This window comes from Phocoena phocoena, chromosome 7 (genome assembly GCF_963924675.1).
Source record: "Phocoena phocoena chromosome 7, mPhoPho1.1, whole genome shotgun sequence".
In the NCBI taxonomy this organism is placed as follows: Eukaryota; Metazoa; Chordata; class Mammalia; order Artiodactyla; family Phocoenidae; genus Phocoena; species Phocoena phocoena.
Window position 1 is genome coordinate 96,717,338 of NC_089225.1, and position 20,107 is coordinate 96,737,444.

At 50.4% G+C, this 20,107-nt stretch overlaps 2 protein-coding genes and 1 non-coding gene across 6 annotated transcripts; 2 read left to right on the forward strand and 1 right to left on the reverse strand.

Moving 5' to 3' along the window:
• The first annotated feature begins 7,527 nt into the window (after positions 1–7,527).
• On the forward strand, positions 7,528–7,600 carry TRNAE-CUC (transfer RNA glutamic acid (anticodon CUC)). The gene has a single exon. It is a non-coding gene; the product is annotated as a tRNA-Glu (tRNA).
• Positions 7,601–9,855: 2,255 nt separating this feature from the next.
• On the forward strand, positions 9,856–12,669 carry ZFAND2B (zinc finger AN1-type containing 2B). Of its 2 annotated transcripts, XM_065880526.1 has the most exons (9): positions 9,856–9,994; positions 10,268–10,362; positions 10,591–10,722; positions 10,851–11,002; positions 11,254–11,349; positions 11,425–11,485; positions 11,572–11,639; positions 11,973–12,045; positions 12,265–12,669. In XM_065880526.1, the coding sequence occupies exons 1-9, from the start codon at positions 9,940–9,942 to the stop codon at positions 12,307–12,309; spliced, it is 777 nt and encodes a 258-aa protein (XP_065736598.1). In that variant the 5' UTR covers positions 9,856–9,939; the 3' UTR covers positions 12,310–12,669. The 2 variants fall into 2 exon arrangements, with proteins under 2 accessions (XP_065736598.1, XP_065736599.1); XM_065880527.1 differs by lacking the exon at positions 10,591–10,722 and having other exon boundaries at positions 9,940–9,994; positions 12,265–12,309.
• Positions 12,670–12,813: 144 nt separating this feature from the next.
• ABCB6 (ATP binding cassette subfamily B member 6 (LAN blood group)) lies at positions 12,814–19,937 on the reverse strand. Of its 3 annotated transcripts, none has more exons than XM_065881142.1 (19): positions 19,227–19,937; positions 18,766–18,903; positions 18,324–18,510; positions 18,028–18,129; positions 17,677–17,860; positions 16,948–17,069; positions 16,315–16,424; positions 16,067–16,132; positions 15,769–15,894; positions 15,540–15,616; positions 15,388–15,451; positions 15,191–15,276; positions 14,922–14,979; positions 14,602–14,706; positions 13,998–14,172; positions 13,742–13,854; positions 13,410–13,504; positions 13,270–13,338; positions 12,814–13,080 (listed from the first exon to the last, which is right to left on the reverse strand). In XM_065881142.1, exons 1-19 carry the CDS (start codon positions 19,773–19,775, stop codon positions 12,972–12,974), a joined length of 2,535 nt encoding a protein of 844 aa, XP_065737214.1. In that variant the 5' UTR covers positions 19,776–19,937; the 3' UTR covers positions 12,814–12,971. The 3 variants fall into 3 exon arrangements, with proteins under 3 accessions (XP_065737214.1, XP_065737216.1, XP_065737215.1); XM_065881144.1 differs by having other exon boundaries at positions 18,324–18,494; positions 18,756–18,903; positions 19,227–19,796; XM_065881143.1 differs by lacking the exon at positions 18,766–18,903 and having other exon boundaries at positions 19,227–19,775.
• Between the last annotated feature and the right edge of the window lie 170 nt (positions 19,938–20,107).

A 20,107-nucleotide genomic window follows, 5' to 3' on the forward strand; every position in this document is an offset into this window, starting at 1 on the left:
GTCACTGAGTCCAGCCCAAGCTCTTTAAGGGAAAAGTAGAAAAAAAATTGTGGACTTTTTTTTTTGGCTGCACTGCTTGTGGATCTTACTTCCCTGACCAGGAATTGAACCCGGGTCATGGCAGTGAAACCACTAGTTCTAACCACTAGACCACCAGGGAGTTCTCTTGTGGACATATTTTAAAACCACGACACCAAGCTTATCTGGAAATTATATTCAAGAATTTGGACTGGCAATCTACCCATTATAAAAAATAAAGACAATGTATCAACACATGGAAAATGAACAAATTTAGTAATAATGAATAATATACACAGTTAAACAACTAACAATACACATATGTTAGATTATTTAGTATATGTTAGTCGTAGGTCTAAGTGCTTTACGTGTATCATTTTTGTAATCTTCACCATCGTGCTTGGATGTAGGACCCCTTCCCCTTTTTACAGATGAGGAAACTGAGGCTTAGTGAGGTAAAATGGCTTGCCCAAAGTGTGAGGGCTTCTCATTGCCATGGCTTCTCTTGTTGAGGAGCACGGGCTCTAGGTGTGCAGGCTTCAGTAGTTGTGGTATGTGGGCTTCAGTAGTTGTGGCTCACGGGCTCTAGAGCACAGGCTCAGTAGTTTTGGCCCACGGGCTTAGTTGCTCTGCGGCATGTGGGATCTTCCCGGACCAGGGCTCGAACCCGTCCATGTCCCGTGTTGGCAGGCGGATTCCTAGCCACTGCGCCACCAGGGAAGCCCCTTGAGCCAGATAATTATTTTTTGGTGGTGATAGGGGCTGTCCTGTTCATTGTCAAATGTTTAGCTGCATCATCCTTGGCCTCCACCCATTAGATGCCAGTAGCACCCTCTCCCCCACTATCCCCTTACCCCTCTGGACATTGAACAACTGTGGGGTAGAGGCCATAAGTTATTCACCTCTATGTCCAGGGCCTAGTATAACATCTGATAAGACTTGGTCAATATTTAGTGGGTTGAATCAGATACATGTGAAATCACTGTGTAACCTATAAAATCATATGAATTTGAACTATGCGCCTAAACTAGGTCTATAATTAATCCACAGGAGAGCTAGGGCACTTCAGGACAAGTGACTGAATATTGTCACAAAGATTGTATATCATGTACCTGAGAAAGCAAGGCAGACCTCAATGAAGGCAGAGCCATGCTGGTCTCTCCTGGGGTCTGAAGTCAGTTCCAATCAAAGAGCTTCCACACCTGGTTATTTAAATAGTCATATTTAGATATTTAAATAGTACCTTGCTCTGAAAGGGTGTTTGATTATTGATAACCCATGGAGAGATTTGGGATTTTCCACACTCTGAGAAAACCACCACTTAAGATTCTTCTTTTCAGCTGCAGAGGAGGTTATGGAGTCGATTTGGGGGAGGCAATGTTGTATAATGAAAGAACATGGGACTTAAGGCAATGCACAAACCTGGGTCCAGATCCCATCTCCAAAAGCAAGTAACTTCATCTCTCTCAATCTCAGTCTTCTTATCTTCAAAAGGGGAATACATAATATCCACTTCAAAAGGTTTTCATGGGGGATTAAATAAACTAAGAGATGAGTAATAGTAGGACAGGACAGTTAGCAAAATGGTTTTCCTTTCCCTTTCAGTATGCACTGTTTCTCTAAGAGTCATTTGAGGAGGAGGAAAACCACGAAACTAAACAGATACCATTAAACTAAAATTTGAGTAGAATTGGGCCCAAGACATCCTTGCTGGCATCCTCACGTTGACCTTGTCTGCTTTAAAGCAGCTGAAGCTGAGATAAGAGGTGTCTGGCCATGACTGCACCTGCTGGTTTGCAGAGGAGCCCATTTCTCCTTTTCCCGCGGGAGGCTGCAGCTCAGCTCCCACAGCTGAAGCACAAAGCTGCTTAGCAGGTCTGCGTGTGCTCTGTTGGTCTACAGTCAAAGAGACTTAAGCAAGGCTCAACTGCTAGTTGATATCTTCTGACACAGCGTGTTCAACGTGGAAAGTGTTACTGGATTTCTCTCAATGTTCTCCTTTATTCCCTTATTCGGAAGCAAGGAACCTACGTCCACACTATGTAGCAGGAGGTAGTGGCTTTGGTCTATTCACCATCCTTTTAAATCTTGGGAAGCTCCTAGGCTGCTGATTAGCATGGACTTAACCTACCTATAGGTAGGTTAATCTGGACTATAACCTACCAGTCAGGACTATAACCTACCAGTCAGGAAAAGTTTTGCCTGAGACAAGGGAAACTGTGAGGGCTTCATTCTCTCTTGTGGCCTTTGGGGTCTCTGACAGTTAAAACATTCTGGCTTATGCTCAAGAAAGAACTTCCAAGATTATATTTTTAGGGTTCTCTAAGCTTTTGGTTATCTGAGCATTTGTGGAGTGGGAGCAGGGAAAGAGGCAGTGTTTCTCTTTGTTTAGTCTGTTCCACACAAGGTTCCAAAAAACTGGAAGCCTACCACTCTAAAGCCATGAATGTAGAGAGGAAAAAAATGAATAAATAAAATTCTTAAAATGAAATGATTATACTTTAACATGAAAAAAATATTTAAAATCAGACAGCTATATATTAAAACAAAAGGATTTATAAAGCCCTGGAAGTAATTTAAAATTAAAAGCAAGTAAACAAAAATAAAGATAAAAACAAGTTTACAGAATATTAATGTGCAGAATATAATATCACTGTATCAGGAGTCTTTGCAGAGCTGTGAGGGGAGGATCTCTAAAGTTGATTGGGAAACTCAGTGATCATTCCACTGCTACCACCAGAGCCACCATCATATGTTGATGATACACCAGCAAAAAGTTCCATCTGGGTGAATCAAATGTTCACTTTTATTAAGGTGAGCTGCCACAACAGGTGTATCACAAAGGAAGCTTTGGGTTGCAAAATGTAGGAAACGTTGCTAACAAGGACATTTCCTCTCTTACATAACAAGAAGCCAGATGTGGTATCCCCGGGTTGGTTAATTTATCAGTGACCCTGGATCTTTTCCATCTTTCTTCTCTGCCATCTTCAGCATGTTGGCTCTGCTTGGCTCCACTCATGGTCACAAAACAGCTGCCTGAGTGCTAGATGTCACAGGTAATGTCCAGAGCAGAAATATTATAAATTTTCATCCAAATAGACTATATGCACATATAAATCATTCATGAGGGAACTGATAAAGAATACAAAAAATTGGTTCTCTGAGTGTTTTCAGGAAAAAAATGTATACATATCAGAATGAAAAAAATTACTACTAAACTGATTAACATTTCACAGGGCTAAAAAATAACAACTTTTAGGGCTTCCCTGGTGGCGCAGTGGTTGAGAGTCCGCCTGCCGATGCAGGGGACACGGGTTCGTGCCCCGGTCCGGGAAGATCCCACATGCCGCGGAGCGGCTGGGCCCGTGAGCCATGACCGGTAAGCCTGCGCGTCCGGAGCCTGTGCTCCGCAACGGGAGAGGCCACAACAGTGAGAGGCCCGCGTACTGCAAAAATAAATAAATTAAAAATAACTTTTAGGTTAATGTTTCTTCAAGGCTATACAAGAAAAACACCTTATCAATTTCTACAGGTTAATGTTACAGAACTGTAACCTCTGTGCTTTTATCAGTAGTGGATCGTTAATCAAATATACTGTGACAACAGTTATATTCCCAGGAGTATCAGATGAAGGTCAAGTTGGATTCTTAGGAAAACTCTAGTATTATATTAAAAAAAGAATGATCATCATTTTTTGTCTTTTTTATTTTTTAAAAGTCTTTATCTTTTTAGTTCTAACTTATTTATTTATTTATTTTTTTGGCCACGTGGCTTGTGGGATCTTAGTTTGGGCCCTCGGCAATGAAAGTCCAGAGTCCTGACCACTGGACCGCCAGAGAATTCCCCATTTTTGTCTTCTTTAAAGTTTGGGATAAATTTTTCTTTCAGATACAAGTTGTTTTACATGCCTCAACAAAGGGGAAGTTTTGTTGGCTTAGAGAATTTGGGTTTTTTCCCAAACTGAAGGTTGTATCCCCTTAATGCGATGGTGGATGGAAATCAATGTAGTGTATGGCAACCAGCATTTAAAAAAAATGAAATATAATAGAATATCAAAGTGTATCAAAAATAATAAGGTTGGGCTTCCCTGGTGGCGCAGTGGTTAAGAATCCGCCTGCCAATGCAGGGGACACGGGTTCAAGCCCTGGTCCGGGAAGATCCCACATGCCGCGGAGCAACTAAGCCCGTGCACCACAACTACTGAGCCTGCGCTCTAGAGCACACGAGCCACAACTACTGAGCCTGCGTGCTACAACTACTGAAGCCTGTGTGCCTAGAGCCCGTGCTCTGCAACAAGAGAAGCCACCGCAATGAGAAGCTGCGCACCACAACAAAGAGTAGCCCCTGCTCACCACACCTAGAGAAAGCCTGCGTGCAGCAACGAAGACCCAATGCAGGCATAAATAAATAAATAAATAAACAAACAATAAATTTATTTAAAAAAAAATAAGGTCAATTCCCTGGTGGCGCAGAGGTTAAGAATCCGCCTGCCAATGTAGGGTACACAGGTTCAAGCCCTGGTCCATGAAGATCCCACATGCTGCGGAGCAACTAAGCCCGTGCGCCACAACTACTGAGCCTGTGCTCTAGAGCCCGCGAGCCACAACTACTGAAGCCCGTGCGCCTAGAGCCCGTGCTCCGCAACAAGAGAAGCCACCTCAATGAGAAGCCCACGCACTGCAAGGAAGGGTAGCCCTGCTTGCCACAACTAAAGAAAGCCTGAGCCCAGCAACAAAGACCCAACACAGCCAAAAATAAATAATAGATAAATTAATTTTAAAAAAATAGGGCTTCCCTGGTGGCGAAGTGGTTGAGAGTCCGCCTGCCGATGCAGGGGATGCGGGTTCGTGGAAGATCCCACATGCCGCGGAGCGGCTGGGCCCGTGAGCCATTGTCGCTGAGCCTGCGCGTCCGGAGCCTGTGCTCCGCGACGGGAGAGGCCACAACAGTGAGAGGCTCGCGTACCGCAAAAAAGAAAAAAAAAAAAGTCAGGTGTCAGGCATGTATGTGTGTGTGTGTGTGTGTGTGTGTGTGTGTGTGTGTGTGTGTGTGTTGGGTTATAAAATGTATTTCCTATTGTGAGTAATCGTTAAAAAGTTTGAAAAACATTGACTTAGACCATTTAAGACTCATCCTAGGAGCTGCAAAGGGACCTATGCAAAAAACAACTACTTGGAAAAAGATGATTAAAATCAGAGTTTTGTCCTCAAGGAGGGAGCTGGGGAATGGCTATTGGGTAGAGTGGGCTACAATCGAAGACCGACCAGGTGGTGCTTCGTCCTGTTTTTCTCATCCTCCGACCTCCCGAGCTAAGAGACATGCCTTACACCATTCTGGCTGCTGTGTGCCTTTAAGTGACCCACCACCTGCTTCATTACTTCAAGCTCAGGACAGCCCAAATACCATAAAAGTCATCCTTTATTTCCTTTTGTGACACTAGTTGTCCCCCAAATATCTGTTCTCCTTCACTGACATAATAATTGAAATTTTATCTGGACACATAGCCACCCAGCTAAAGACTACATTTCCCAGCTTCCCTGAAGTTGGGTATGATCATGTGACTAAGTTAATGATTTATACAATTATAGCTGGTCTATACAATGTTCACAGAAGTGATGTATGCAAATTCAAGGTCACTGAATGGTGGGGGTGGGGCGGGTGGAGGGTGGAGGGGATGCCTTCTTCTCCCTCATTCTGCTGCCTAGAACAAGGACTCATTTGGTACCACGTAGACAAAGGCAACACCTTAATGATGGTGAAGCAACAAAATAGGAGGTGTCCAAGTCCCCGACAAGTGCTATCATACCAGCCAGCCCTGAATAATTACATAAGCAAGAAATTAAACTTCTTTCTTGTTAATGCCAGTTTCTGAGTCACTGTTATGGCAGTTTAACCTATATCCTATCCAATACCCTCTCCTTTATACATTGTTAGTAGAAAATGGTGCAAGGTTGAAGTGCTAAGGTACATAGACATTTGACACATCCGATTTTAAGGTGTGTGGACTTTAAACCATACTCCCAGACAGTGCCTGTTTGTCTTCATATCCGGGCTCCAAAACCCAGCAGGGTGAGGATTAGATTGAAGGTCAGAGGAAAAACAGTTCTTGCCTGTGACATGTGCTGCTTAGATTAAACCATATGAAATTGCTGTTTTTGTAAATTAAAAAAAAAAAAGTCAACTATTAGCAATTTCATATGTTTAAATCTAACAGAACTGATGCTGGATTCCACAGATATGGAGTCTTGGAATTGACAAATAGCAAGCTCTTCAACAGCTCTCCTTTCTGAAGGGCTTAGGTCAAAAGCTGAATCCCTATGGCAGAGGACGCTTAGGTGCATACCCGGATGAAGAGTCTCCTGCATGTCAACAGCCTGACTTCGGGTGTGATAAGAGAGTCTGACAAAGCCTTGGGAAATATAGTGAATCTAATGGGATAACTTATAACTATCTTAAAAAGGACAAAGTGAAACTAATGAAATAAAGGCAGTTAGCCACAGTTTTGTTGGGGGGTGTAGACTTTGGGAGGAGGCAAAAGAGGTAATGATATGATTTAAACCCATGTGTGTAAGCTACAAAATCAATCTCTTTTTATGGGGCTGTGTCCCATCAGTCATAGTATTGCCGATAACAATCTCTTCCTGTCCCTGTCAGTATGACAGTATGGTAGTATGGCAGATGGCAAGCCCGTAGCTTGTATGTTACAGATCCAATGAACACTGATTTTTTTGGCCTCGATTCCAAATTCCCAGGAAAGAATCTGATTGGCCAAATATAGCAGATGCTCCTGGTGCCCTGTGCCTCATCTGCTTGGCACATCTTGGACTTCAGCTGTCGCTGTGGACAGCTCCTATGAGCCCAGATGCCTTCCCACCTCCAAGCTGAGCCAGCTTCAGTATTTCTGCCTCAGGGCTTTTCCCAAAGCCCCTCGTAGCTCAATCAGCTTGCACACAGGTACGGGTTGGCTGTGCAAGGTGGACATGGGGGACTTATCACTCCCAGGAGAAACCCCCAACTTACAGAAGACAGGAGTCAGCCCAGCCTTCTGTCCTTTAGAAGGACGATTCTGAGGTGTATTTTACATGCTTCCTCCTAGGGCTCCCAGTGGAATTGGGAACCACAGTAGTAACCAGTTCAATAATACACTTTGTTTTCCTTCCTTCCCTGTCTCCCTCCTTCCTGCTCTATTACTCTGGCTAGGACTACCTCCTACATGAATTATCTGCACCGAAATCCTTGTCTCAGGTTATGCTTCTGGGAAACACAAACTTAGTTACCCAATGTGGGTCAGATGACCACTCCCAGACCAATCATCTTTGGCAGAAACATGGCTGCCCAGGGCCTACCCCAGGGTGTGAGGATGGGTTGAGGGAAGGAGCTGACAAAATTTCCCTGCAAGATTGGCCAAAGGTGTTCCATACACTCACTGAATGTTGGGCTGAACTTCTGCATAGAGGTAGGTCATGGTGTTTCCCACAGATAAAGTCATAATTTTTTCTCTGAGGGAATTTCCTGGTGGTCCAGTGGTTAGGACTCAGTGCTCTCACTGCTGAGGGCCCAGGTTCAATCCCTGGTTGGGGAACTAAGATCCCACAAGCCGCATGGCATGTGCAAAAAAAAAAAAAAATTTGTTCTGTGTGCTTTATGGTTGCTCTGGGAACAGAATTTCTTTCTTTCTTTTTACCATTTTATTCTTTCAGTGATATATTGGAAAGTTACTTATTTTAAAATTTCTATCTCATATCTAACCTCTATACTGAGCTTTAATTCTAAGCATCATCCCTAGTTCACGCCATCATCTCTTGTCTCTACTATAGCAACAGCCTTCTACCTAGTCTCCCTTCTTCCAATCTGTACCCCACTCTGAAGCCAGAGTGACTTTCCCAAAATACAAATTGGATCATGTTACTCTTCTACTTAAAGCTATCTACAGTTTCCTATTATGTTCATGTTAAAATTCTCAACACTAACGTGGCTTCCATGACCTGAGATTTGACCCCAGCTAACTCTTCAGCTTTATCTTCTGCTAAGCTGTCTCTTACACTCTAAGATCCCGATGCTATAAGCTATTAAAAAGCTCATCTAAAGGATCTTGTTCCCTCTTATCTCCAGGTTTTTGTCCTTGCTGTTTCCTCTGTCTGGAATACCATCTCCTTCCATCCCACTCCTTTCTCCCTTGGCCTTCACCTAGCCAACATCTACTCACCCTTCAAGTTTTGGCTTGAATAACACTTGTCAACTCCAGAATGGGTGTACCTGAAATGCACTGCCGTATTACCGGGTAGATCCTAGTCTATGCATGTATTATCCCGTGACAGGCACATGGGAGGACACTCAGTATGTTGAATGAAGGAATTGAATGGACTCTCTTGGGTTTTCTGGAAGGACTGTCCAAGCCAGCTTGGTGATTTTCACTCTAGGTGAAGCTGACTCACTTCCCCCAAACATGAGACTCAGGCCTGGCCCATCAGAACAACACATACCCTGGCCCCTGGGCCACAGGTCAGGACTTGGCAGAAAATCCAAGTCAAGGCAATCAGGCCCAGTCAGAGCTGAAATTAGGCCCCTTCTGCTTGAGGAACCAGGAAAAAATGGTTTTAATTTTCACCAGCCTTAGAGCTGTAAGGATGTAAGAAGCAGACACAGGGAAACAGAGCCAAAAGTTGGAGAGAGAGAGGGAGAAGAGAAGAAGGCTGGCTCCTCATTTCCAGCTGTAGCCCGGTTCTGTCTCCATTTTGGAGGACACTGTTCAACTCTAAGTTTATTTCACCTGTTTAATTGTCCCCATGCCCAAACTTTTGGGAAAATAAGAGTGCAACCAAGCCCACGCATGAGGGGCCAGAGAGGCATGTGAGAAACAAAATGTGCTGAAACAGAAGGTCTCAACCTGGGGCTCCCTAAGGTAAAGCAGGATGTCAATCCAGTGACTCTCTAGCTTCATTCAAGAAATATTCAATAAGCATTCAGCATATTCTAGGCATGTGTTTTTCAAAGTGTAGTACATGGATAATCTGTCAGAATTCTCTCCTACACTTCCTACTAAATCAGAAGCCCTGGGGGCTCAGGAATCTGCATTTTAAAGCAGCTCTTGTAGGTGATTTGGATTCACACTGAAGTCTGAAAACCACAGGCACTGAGCTGGGTGCTGGGGCCTACCTAACACAAAGCAAGGCAGACGTGGTCCCTGACTTACCAGTATATTTATGTGGGGCAGGGGTAGGCAGGGGAGTGAGGGAACAGCTGATTACAATAAGGTGATACAGTGCTAAAACAGAACCAGGGAGACCACAAGAGAGGCGCTTAGCTCAAACTGAGGAGGGTCAGAAAAGTCTTACAAAAGAACATCGAAGCTGAACTTGGAGGAGCTACAGCCCTGAAGAGAAATGTGTATTTCACAGAAACAAGGGAGTTGTCAGCTCCTGGAGAGTAAGTACAGCAGTGGCTGCGAACGAAACGGCTAGTCGGAGAGTGTAGAGTGAAAAGCGGACGAAGGACCCAATTGTGAAAGACCCCAAACCACCCCAGCCCTCCAAGATGTCATCGGTCCTTGCCTTCGCCTGCCCTTTCGCCCTTCGTGGAGGTAGGTCCGCGCCCAAGAGAAACCATCCAGCTTCCAGCCTAACGCAACAGGACTGGGCGGGGGGGATCGGCTCTTCCGGGACGCTCCCCCGCCCCCCGGGGACTGCGCTGGACGTGCCCGCCCTGCGCGACGACGTCAGCGCGCCCGCGCGCGCCAGGGGAGGAGTGGGAGCTGCGGGCCTGGAGGCGCTGACGCTCCGGTAACCCGGGCTGGGCAGTGGGGAGGAAGGGGCGGGACAGCGAGTCCCCCCAGAGTGCGGGGTCGCGGTTTGGACCCGGAGCGGGAACTCTAGAGGAGCTCAGCATCGCTTCCTCTACCAGCAGGCCCCGTCCGGCCCGGCGATGGAGTTTCCGGACCTTGGGGCTCACTGTTCGGAGCCGAGCTGTCAGCGGTTGGGTGAGGGGGTGAGGGGCGGAGCAGGCGGGAGGCGGGGCCGGGCGGAGACGGGCTTGGAACTGCAAGTGGCGGGAAGGGTGGGCTCCCGGGCTGGAAGTGCCCGAGGGAGGCGGGGCTCGAGGTTGGGGCGTGGCTTAAGAGATAGTGGACTAGGTCAGGGGTGCAGTTCACTGCGAGTACTGCGGCGTTTTCGTTCCCCTGAGCGGAAGGCTTGAGTGAGCGGGAAGGAGGTCGAGGTCCCCCTGGACCTGCAGTCCAACCCACTTCCTGCAGATTTTCTGCCGCTCAAGTGCGACGCCTGCTCGGGCATCTTTTGCGCAGACCACGTGGCCTACGCCCAGCATCACTGTGGATCTGCTTACCAAAAGGTGAGGGGGCGGTCTGCGGGTGAAAGGGGGCGGATGGAGGATGGCATGCAGAATCTCTGGAACCCCTCTGCCTCCCATTTCCTCTCTTTTACTGTCTTTCTGAGACTCAGTGCTGGGAACATTGTTTCCTTTTGCGTTTATGGGGGGTCATGTCCAGGTTCTTTCAGGACCAGAGATTTGGCTGGTTTGGGAGTAGGCCACAGACCGACCCCTGCTCCCTGACTGTAGGATATCCAGGTACCTGTATGCCCACTCTGTAATGTGCCTGTTCCTGTGGCCAGAGGGGAGCCCCCTGACCGTGCTGTTGGGGAACACATTGACGGAGACTGCCGCTCTGATCCAGCTCAGCAAAAGCGTAAGGTAAGCGTTGGAGGGGTTCACCGTGGTCACCTGGGACTACAGTTGCCTGGAAGTCTGTACAACTGTTAGGATGAGGTTGAAGGGGGATCAGAGTCTCAGCAGAGACAATCCTCCCTACTCCACCTCAGATCTTCACCAATAAGTGTGAACGCTCTGGCTGCCGGCAGCGGGAAATGATGAAACTGACCTGCGACCACTGTGGCCGAAACTTCTGCATCAAGCACCGTCACCCACTGGACCATGATTGCTCTGGGGAGGGGCACCCCACAAGTAGGGCAGGGTAATTGCAACCAAGTCCTCTGCTTGCCTTTGGGACCATCCCATCCTTCTGAAACCGACTCAACCTCTGTCATTATAGTTGGGAAGCGTCAACCTGTCCCCTTTGGCTAGGGAGTCTTTTTATTTCCTTTGAAGTGCATGTTTTCCAGACCTTGTGGAGGAGTTCCCCTCCAGACTTCCTTGGTCAGGCCAGGGAGGAACATGCAAGCTGACCGTGCCTGGAGGCATGCCAAGAGTGTCTCTTCCCTACAGACTGGCTGCCATCTCCAGAGCACAAGGCCTAGCTTCTTCTACAAAGACCATCCCCAGCCCAAACCAGACCTTGCCTTCATCTACCTCTGCCAGCAGGTAGGCCTGCCTGTTTCTCCTCTTCCTTTTTTCCCTTCACATCTCTGACCTCAGCCTCTTGAATGTCTGCCACAGAGCCACAGCTCAGTCTCCATCCCGGACAGCCTCTCCAGTGATTGCTTTGCAAAATGGCTTGGTGAGTTGGGCAGGGGTCAGATGGACAGAAGCAAACCCAACAGAGAGTAAAGTCCAAGGCAGCTGGTCTTATTTTTCCTTTTGCAGAGTGAGGATGAGGCTCTGCAACGAGCCCTGGAACTGTCCCTGGCAGAGACCAAACCCCAGGTCCCAAGGTACCTTCTCTCTGGTGAAAGAGGGTGGGACGTGGGCAAGGGCTCAGTTTGGAGGGAGGTAGGTGGGACCACTCTCATCCAATGCAGGGTAACTGTTAGGAACTTGGGCTCACAATTAAGCTTTTGAACTATAGTATGTGACCTTTGACAAGTTCTTTAACCCATTAGTCTTAATGCCCTCTATAAAATGGGGACAGTACTAATACCTTATAGAACCCTACCTATGAAAATTGAGATAATATTCACAAGTGTTCAGCACAGTGATGCCTAACAGATGAGATGCTCTGAGATTTTAGATACTGTCATCCAGCTTAAGCTGTTCCTCCCTCCCAGTTCTCAGGAGGAAGAAGACTTAGCTTTAGCACAAGCACTATCAGCCAGCGAGGCAGAATACCGACAGCGGCAGGTATGAGGACGGGGCAGACACAGGCCCTGCGCTGGGAGCAAGTAAGGAGTTTACGGGGGTTGGGGGGTGCTCTTCCAAGTAGTAGAGTTTGGGGATGGTGGTTATCCTTGTGTTTTCAATATGACTCCAGCCCACGCTGAGCTCTGCAGTGAGGACTGTCCCCCTCATTTCCTTGACGTCGAACCCTGTCTTCCTCTCCTTCCCCTCCCCTTGCTCCAGGCTCAGAGCCGCAGCTTGAAGCCGTCCAACTGCAACCTGTGCTAGGGCCTTGGGCTTGGGGAGGGAGGCTCAGCTGAGGAGGACTGTGGCCCTCGCATCTCTAGGGTCCACAGGGAGAGGAGGCCCGGAGCAGCCTAGAGTGAAGATGAGGAGGAGTGACGTGGAGGCCGCCTGCAGGGAGCATCAGGAGAAACAGCTTGTGGAGCTGAGCCTACAGATGGCTCTGCTGGCCTCTCCAGCTGCATGGGAGAGAACAGCTCTGAACTGTTCCCTGGCTGGGCCCTGGCCAGACCCCACATGGCCCCCTGCATCTTGATATCCCCCGTGTACTGGGGCTCCCCCCACGTGTAGGGGGCTAGGAGGGGGGGCTAGAAAGAATAAAGAATCTTGGCAGTCAGTAAGACACCAAAGTGGTGTGTTTCTTTCTCCTCTCCAACCAAAAACAGAAGAGTCCTGTCAAGAATGCTCACCTGATCAGCTAAGCGGTGGGGAGAAGCAGCGTGAGGGTGGAGGCCCGTTGCAATCCCCCACACCAGAAAGTAACAGTGATCCCAGCTCAGTCCACTTTTATTTCCCCCAAAAGTGCTTTTTCGAAAGGCCCCTTTCCTTCACTATAGCTAGCACCAAGACCAGGATGAAATATGGCAGGGAAGAGGGGTACAGTGTTATTTCCCTCGGTTATGCTTTGGGAGGGAAGCATACTTTTGTCACCAGGCCTTAGTCTGGGGCTTGGTGTCTTCAGAGACTTCCTGTCCCTGCTGCTGCAGCTGCCACATGTCAGCATACACCCCGCCACGGGACAACAGAGCCTCGTGCCTGGGCCAAGGAGAAAAACATAAGTCCCAACCAACTATCAGTTTTACCCCAAGAGTCCTCGCCACTAGTCTATGAGATGACAGGGAACTGGCAAGGGAGATCCTTCCAGAAAGCCCTGCGATTCCACAACCTTTTCCTGGGGCCCTCAATTCAGAGGCCCTTCCCTATTCATCCTGCTGTGTCCCTTACCGTCCTCGCTCCACAATGCAGCCATCCTTGACGACGAGGATCTGGTCAGCACTAACCACAGTGGAGAGCCTGAGAGGTCAGAGATCAGTCACCTACCACACCATCAGTGCGGGCCCCGCTGCCTGCTGCCCGTCCCGTACCTGTGTGCCACCACGATGGTGGTGCGGTTGGCGCAGACTTTGGCCAGAGAAGCCTGGATGGCCCTCTCATTAGATGTATCCAGCGCAGATGTTGCCTACAGAGAGGGACTGGGTAAAACTGCCCCGGCCACCCAAATCCCCAGTGGGAGGAGGATGCGAGCTGCTGGCCAAAGCCTCAGGAATCAAAAACCTGTTTTGCGCTTGAAAACTGCAAGGTGTTTCTGTGAAACATGGATTTGTGCTAGCTCTCCTAGATGGAGACGGTGCCCAGCAGGAATGGCTGGGGCACAGGTCGGGGAGGAAGGAGGGGAGAAGGCACTCGCGGCCCTCACCTCGTCCAGCAGAATGATGTCTGGAGCCTTGAGAATGGTGCGAGCGATGGCGACACGCTGCTTCTCCCCACCGCTTAGCTTCAGTCCCCGCTCACCCACCTGCGTATCGTACCCTGTGGAAATTGCCCACTTCCCTCAAGTCACAGTAATTAACTTGTTTTCTGTGACCAGGTGGGCAAGGAAGAGGTGGAACCGAGGTCAGAGGGAGTAACGGGACTGAACTGGGCAGGAGGGGGACTCTGCAGGGGAGGCTCACCTTCAGGGAAAGCCATAATGGTGTCATGGATGCCTGCAGCCTGAGCCGCAGCCTTCACCTCATCGTTCCCAGCCGTGATGCGGCCGTAGCGGATATTGTTGGCAATGGTGTCATTGAAGAGGACAGTGTCCTGGGGCACGACTCCAATGCGAGACCGGAGAGAGACCTGGGTCACCTGGGGCCAAAAGACCATATGCTCTGGCCTCTGAGACCCACCCAGGCCTGGAAGGTAGGATGGGATGGTGGGAAGCATATAGGACGAGAGGCCCTGCGTGAGAATCCTGCCTCCACCTTCCTAAACCCTAGCTGTGCAGGCAAATCACTTAACCTCTCTGAGTCTGTTTCCCCATCGATAAAGAGAAAATACACTTTCTCTCCCTGCTTCCCTGGGTTGCTGCAGATCTTTGTGCCTCATACAGCACCATACCACTCATTCTCATGACTACTTTCCTTATGCAGGTTGTCTACTGCTAGAAAGGCTGAGGTCTCCTGGCCCAACTTTCTGCAGGGGTGACAGCTCCTCCACCACTCCCTGGATGCCCAGCACCTGCCATTCTTTCACACACAGGCCTCTAAATTACAGGCTTCTCCCAAGCATCCTTACCTGTGAAATGTTCTGCCCATCTATTCGGATGCAGCCAGAGCTGATGTCATAGAAGCGAAATAGCAGGCGCAAAATTGTGCTCTTCCCTGCTCCTGATGGGCCCACCTGTTGCATAAGAAACAGAGGGAAAACATTCTAAGGCCCATTGGCTTTTAAATCTTTCTCTCCAAGAGGCCACCAATGTCCATGGAGGCTGCTACAGTCACTCCAGTAACCTGGCATGACAGGGCTAACTCCACAGCCTTGGTCCCAAGCTACCATGGGCACTAGAATAAGGGAAGCTCAAGGAGTCTGGGCCAACTGGCTGGGTCTCCTCTTACCAGGGCCAGTGTCTGTCCAGGCATCACAGTGAAGGACACATCCTGCAGGGTCTCCCGCCTGCAAAGAAGGATGGGCATGCTCAGCAGGCCTGCTGCACTGCCAGGAGCCCCTCCGACACTAGAGCCACTACTGGGCCCTGCCCCTCTCTTACTCAGGCTCTCTTCCCAGGTAGCGGGGGGCTGAGAAGCAGGGAGGAGGGGCAGGAAGGCAGTGTGTAAATGGACACTGGAAAAGGGGGCTGGGGGACAGTGAAAGGGGAGGGGCTCACCCATCGGTGTAGCTGAAGTGTACATTCTCAAACTCAATCTGGCCCCTCTGAAAGTGAAGGGGCCCTGCTCCAGGAAGGTCCTTCACCTGGAAGAGTGCCACCAATGTGTGCCATTACAGGCCTGGTATTCTCCAGACACAAAGAACGCCACGCAGGCTCCCGCTCCCCACAAACCCGGCTCCTGTCTCCTCACTCACTTCTGTCTCCTCTTTTAGCAGGTCAAACATGTTCTCCATGTCAATAAAGTTGGTCTGGATCATCCTGCAAGAAGAATGCTGGCTGGAACTCCTCTGAGGAGCTGGAGAAATAACAGTGCACCCTGAACAGGTGAGGGCCAGGGTCAGGTTACCTGTAGTAGGTGCCAAACCAGTTGAGGGGCATGTACAGCTGGATGATGTAAGTGCCAAACAGCACAAAGTCCCCAACCTGTGGACATCAAGGGAAGAGGAGTCACAGGAGGCCTGCGGGCTCTCACCCTGCCCAGTGGCTATCACCCTGCCTGCTTCCCACCCAGGAACCTGGTGGCCTAAACAAAGACCCCGGTCCCCTCATCCCCAGGCCCAGCACAATTCCCTCACCTGTAGCTTCTGCTCACTGACAAAATATGCACAGAGCAGGGAGCCAGAGAGGAGCCCAAGTCCAATCACCAGGTTCTGGGTCTGATTTAGCAAAACCAGTGAAGCACTTGACTTCCACTCCAAACCCTGGGGCCATGACATGAGAGGAAGGAATATCACATACATGCTGACAGTCACCAAATCCCAACCTGGCCCTGGGCACCTTCAACCTCACAGCCCAAATTTTACTCCTCTCTGTCCTGGCAATTCCACAAGGCCAGGCTGTTGCTCTCAGTAGGCCTCAAACTAGCATCCTCACCTGATATTTGATGATGGCCTTGCGATAGCGTTCCACTTCATAACTCTCCGCATTGTAATACTTCACCTGATGAATTCAAACCACCGCTGTTCCACACGGCCACAGCTTTCAGCTCAATTCCCCATCCCTCCTCCCTAATTGTAAACAGCACACCTCGCACCCCCCAGCTGCTTATCAGCCCCAATGGTCCCAGGCACACTCTTCCACATCTCCGAGCCTCACAACACTGACACCAAGGCCTCTGTTACCGTCTCAAAGTTTAGCAAAGAGTCCACAGCCCGTGCCCGGGTAGCATTCTCCTGTGTGTTCATAGCACGTCGAAACTTCGTTCTCCACTCAGTGACCACAATGGTCAGGGCTAGAGAGTGACAGGAGGAGGGAGATGGAGAAGAAGAGAGCAAGACATCACTCCCAGCAGCGGAGACCATGTGCATGCCTGCTGCCGGTCACATGCGCGCTAACCCTGTGCTACAGCCCAGGGATCCAGATTCCAAAGGGGAGGGAGTCTTAAGCTCCCTGAGGGAAGGGGCTGTGTCCAAGACCTCATTGCAGGCTGCATAAAGCCTGTGTGAAAACGGCTGTGGTGAACAAATGAACGCAAGCTGCATCCTATTACAAAAATGAGGTTCGTCCTTGACTCGCATCCACAGCGGGCACCTAATGTGACCAGGATGCCCTTCCCCAGCCCTCCCTCCACCCAGGGTGAGCTGAGCTTCCCTCAGCAGAGAAGGCTCACCCGTCATATTGGAGAGCAGCAGGAGGCTATGCGGGTCCACTGATCTACAGTCTCCCAAAGCTGGGTCACCTGAGTGGGGGCAGGGCTCATGCCCAAGGGAGTCCGTGGATAGTTCAGGGAGGTGGTTTCACCAAGCAGCACTCACCGAGGTAAAGACTCATGCACAGGAACACAATGAGGCCAAACCAGGCATTGAAGAACATGCTGAAGTAGACGATGCCAATGATGATGTCGGCCAGCGTGGGGATGACGTTGAACACCAGGTAGCTAGGAGGTAAAGTCAAGCAACGAAGAAAGGTTTAAGGGCTCGGAGCCAGCAACTCTCCCTAGGGGGTTTCAGCGTAGTGTTTTGTTTTCAACAGCAACAGACTGGAATCAAGCTAAATGCCCCTTAAGAGGTAGATGGCGAAGTAAACCATAGGATGCCCAAATTATAGAATGCTCTGGATCAATTATAATGAATGAGGAAGATCTTCATGTGTGGGTTAGAATACATCTCCCTAACATTTTGATAATAAGGCCATTCCGAGAATGACATCTACGTCATGACACCATTCATTTTAGGAAAAACCTCCACGATACCACATTAGTTCTGTGAGTCTGCATGTGTATATGTAAAAAAATGCAAAAAAAAGCAGAACTCAACATACTGAATGGAGTGAGAACCTCTGGAGAAGTGAGCGGAATTCAAAAGAGATTTGCTCTGTCTTCTTTATTTGAATTATTACGAGAGCCCGTGTACATTAATTTTACAATTAAAAAAAAAAGAGGACAGAGGAGCAGCTCCTCAAGCTGGGTCTGTTCTCCTGACAGCCCCTCCACCCCTGCTTCTCCAGACCCGCCCTCCCACACTTCCTTTACATTGGCTTGGCACCTGAGCAGCCCCGTGACACTGGATGTGCCCCGGTCCACGATCCGCAGCACCTCCCCCGTGCGGCGCCCCAGGTGCCAGCGCAGCGAGAGCTCGTGCAGGTGGGAGAAGAGGCGCAGCTCCACCTGCCGCGAGGTGAACTGCTGCACCCGGATCCATAGGAACGTGCGCAGGTTGCTCACGAAGCCTGGGGGAAGCCAGGGGAGGCCTTGGTAGGGCTGAGAAGCCTAAGGACGTCATCCCAACAGCAAAATGTGAAAGGTCTGAGAGCACCAAGGGGCCTGGGGGAAGGACGCCTGTGGGAGAAGGGAGAGGGGCCAATACCAACCGAGGTGAGAGCAGAGTCCCTCATACCTGTACTGCCAGTGCCACCCCCCTGGAGGAACTTGAGGAAGACATAGGTGATGACAGTCCAGACCAAGGAGCTCCAAGGTGCCTTCTGGGTCAGCAAGTTCACTATGGAGAAAACGAGTCCGAGCCCACTTATGGACCCTAGAACCCTCTTCAGGAGAAACCGCCCCAGGAATCAGCCACAGCCTCTTTCTGACCACCCAGCTCCCAACTCTGTCCCACTTCCCTAGGCTAGTCCCCTGCACCAACCAGGCCAATGAAAGACCAGAGTGCTGAGCTGACAAGCCTTCTCCCCTCACCTATGTCCCTGTAGAAGATGGGGACCAACACGTTCAGTCCCCGGTCCAGCCCCATGAGCCCCAGGCAGATGAGCACAACAAACTGCAGAGCTGGACTCCCTCGAGGCCACAGGTAGCCACTCAGTAGGCGGAGTTTCCTGCCAAGGTCTTGCCAGGTAGACCGTGGTGGCCCTTCTGTTGACTGAACCTAGGATGGTGAAACGCATAAGGGAGGGAAGCTCAGAAATCAAAATGAAGCTCACTAGCCAGAAAGCCTCTAGGGAAAATGTATGGGATTACAGCTCCCAGGTAACGGTAACAGACCAACAAGCAATCCCTGATGGGGTAAAGCTAACAGGGCACAAACTGAGATTTAGGAAAGAAATGGGTTTTTATGATGGGAAGAAATGATGACAGAGAATGGAATTAAGATAGATTTTAAGTTTCAGAAACTGAGGTGTACCTGGCTCCTGTCTACATCTTGATCCTCTTCATTGACCCGCAAGGTGTATGACTGGGGACGAAGTCCGGGGGCCCAGAGCCCCAGGACAAAAAGCCCTCCAGAGACCACATACCGCAGCACCCACAGGCTAAACTGAACCTAGAATTAAACATATGTGGGGAGACTATCAACGAGGGCCAGAATCCCATTGTTGCTATTTATAACACATCTGGGGACCGGGGTAGGGCACACACCCAGGTCCTCCTCAGGGGCCCAGCATCTAATAGGCTTTTAAAAAAATCCACAGTGACTCAGCACAGCCACTCCCCACCAGCTGGCTATCAGCTCCCAGCAGCGCTGGCCCCTCCTTTCTTCCCTTTTTTAGAGGCATTCGAAAGCATGGAGCCAGTGTGACCAGACATGCCATCTATCTTCCCAGCACCCGCTACCCATGCTTCCCCTCCCCCGACGAGGTCACTCACCTGCTGGCTCAAGTTCGCCCTTGCCCACCACCATTGTGGGCTGTTCCAAGACACTAGGGCCAAGTTCTCGGCTGCAAAAGCCACAGTCCAGAGGAGCAGGAGACCCGGGCTGTGCGTGAACTTGATCCAGACGCCCATTGCTAGCTTCTGCCGTGCCTGGCTCCGTTCCACCACGAGCAGCCCCAGGCCACAGGCGCTGGCCACAGTCCCCAATAAAGACGCCAGCAATAGGTAGCCTGGCAGTGGGGCACCCTGGGCAGCGCCCACCCGGCCAACCAGGCCGGCTAGGGGCAGCGCCACCTGAAGTGTGGCCAGAAGCAGCTGCAGCACGTAGGGAGCTACGCGAGGGCCGGCCGCCCAAGACACCGCGTCAGCGCCACCTGGCCGCTCCGGACGTTTGCAGGGAAGAGCCGGCACCAAGGCCAGAGCCCCCAGGCCCATCAGCGTCGAGGGTACAAGCGTGAAGAAGAAGCAGGGGCTGAGGCCACCCTTCGCCCAGACCGGACCCGCGGGTCCTTCGGCCTCACAGTAGTTGCCCACAGTCACCATGGCAATGCGTGGCCGCCGGCCGAGGCTGAGGGGACTGAGGGACAGGAGAACTGGACCGGCCGCTCGGGGCGGGGCGCGGAATCCCGGGTATCTCGGGTCATGGAGCCTCGGGGCGCTGAGCCGCGGGGGTCAGGCGGCAGGGACGAACGTGGACCCGGCCACACCACCCCCTCGCTTCGCGCACGCGCCGCCGCCACGCACTCACGCCGGGCACGTACGCCGTCTCTGCCGTCAGCCCCTAGCTCGCGGCCGGGGACCCTCTGGCCAAGTCGGGGCCCACAGGAATGTTCAGCCTCTGCCTCCAGCCGCTCTCTTCCGCAGCAGCCCCGCCC

Bases quoted from the DNA above. Each gene is read 5' to 3' on its own strand.
- ZFAND2B (XM_065880526.1), top strand. From the start codon at position 9,940: ATGGAGTTTCCGGACCTTGGGGCTCACTGTTCGGAGCCGAGCTGTCAG. The intron at 9,995-10,267 runs GTGAGGGGGTGA...CACTTCCTGCAG, and splicing joins GCCGAGCTGTCAGCGGTTGG to ATTTTCTGCCGCTCAAGTGC. The intron at 10,723-10,850 runs GTAAGCGTTGGA...ACTCCACCTCAG, and splicing joins CAGCTCAGCAAAAGCGTAAG to ATCTTCACCAATAAGTGTGA.
- ABCB6 (XM_065881142.1), bottom strand. From the start codon at position 19,775: ATGGTGACTGTGGGCAACTACTGTGAGGCCGAAGGACCCGCGGGTCCG. The intron at 15,895-16,066 runs GTGAGGATGCTA...TCATGGCCCCAG, and splicing joins AGGCCATCATCAAATATCAG to GGTTTGGAGTGGAAGTCAAG. The intron at 14,707-14,921 runs GTAAGAGGAGAC...CTTATGCAACAG, and splicing joins CTGGACAGACACTGGCCCTG to GTGGGCCCATCAGGAGCAGG.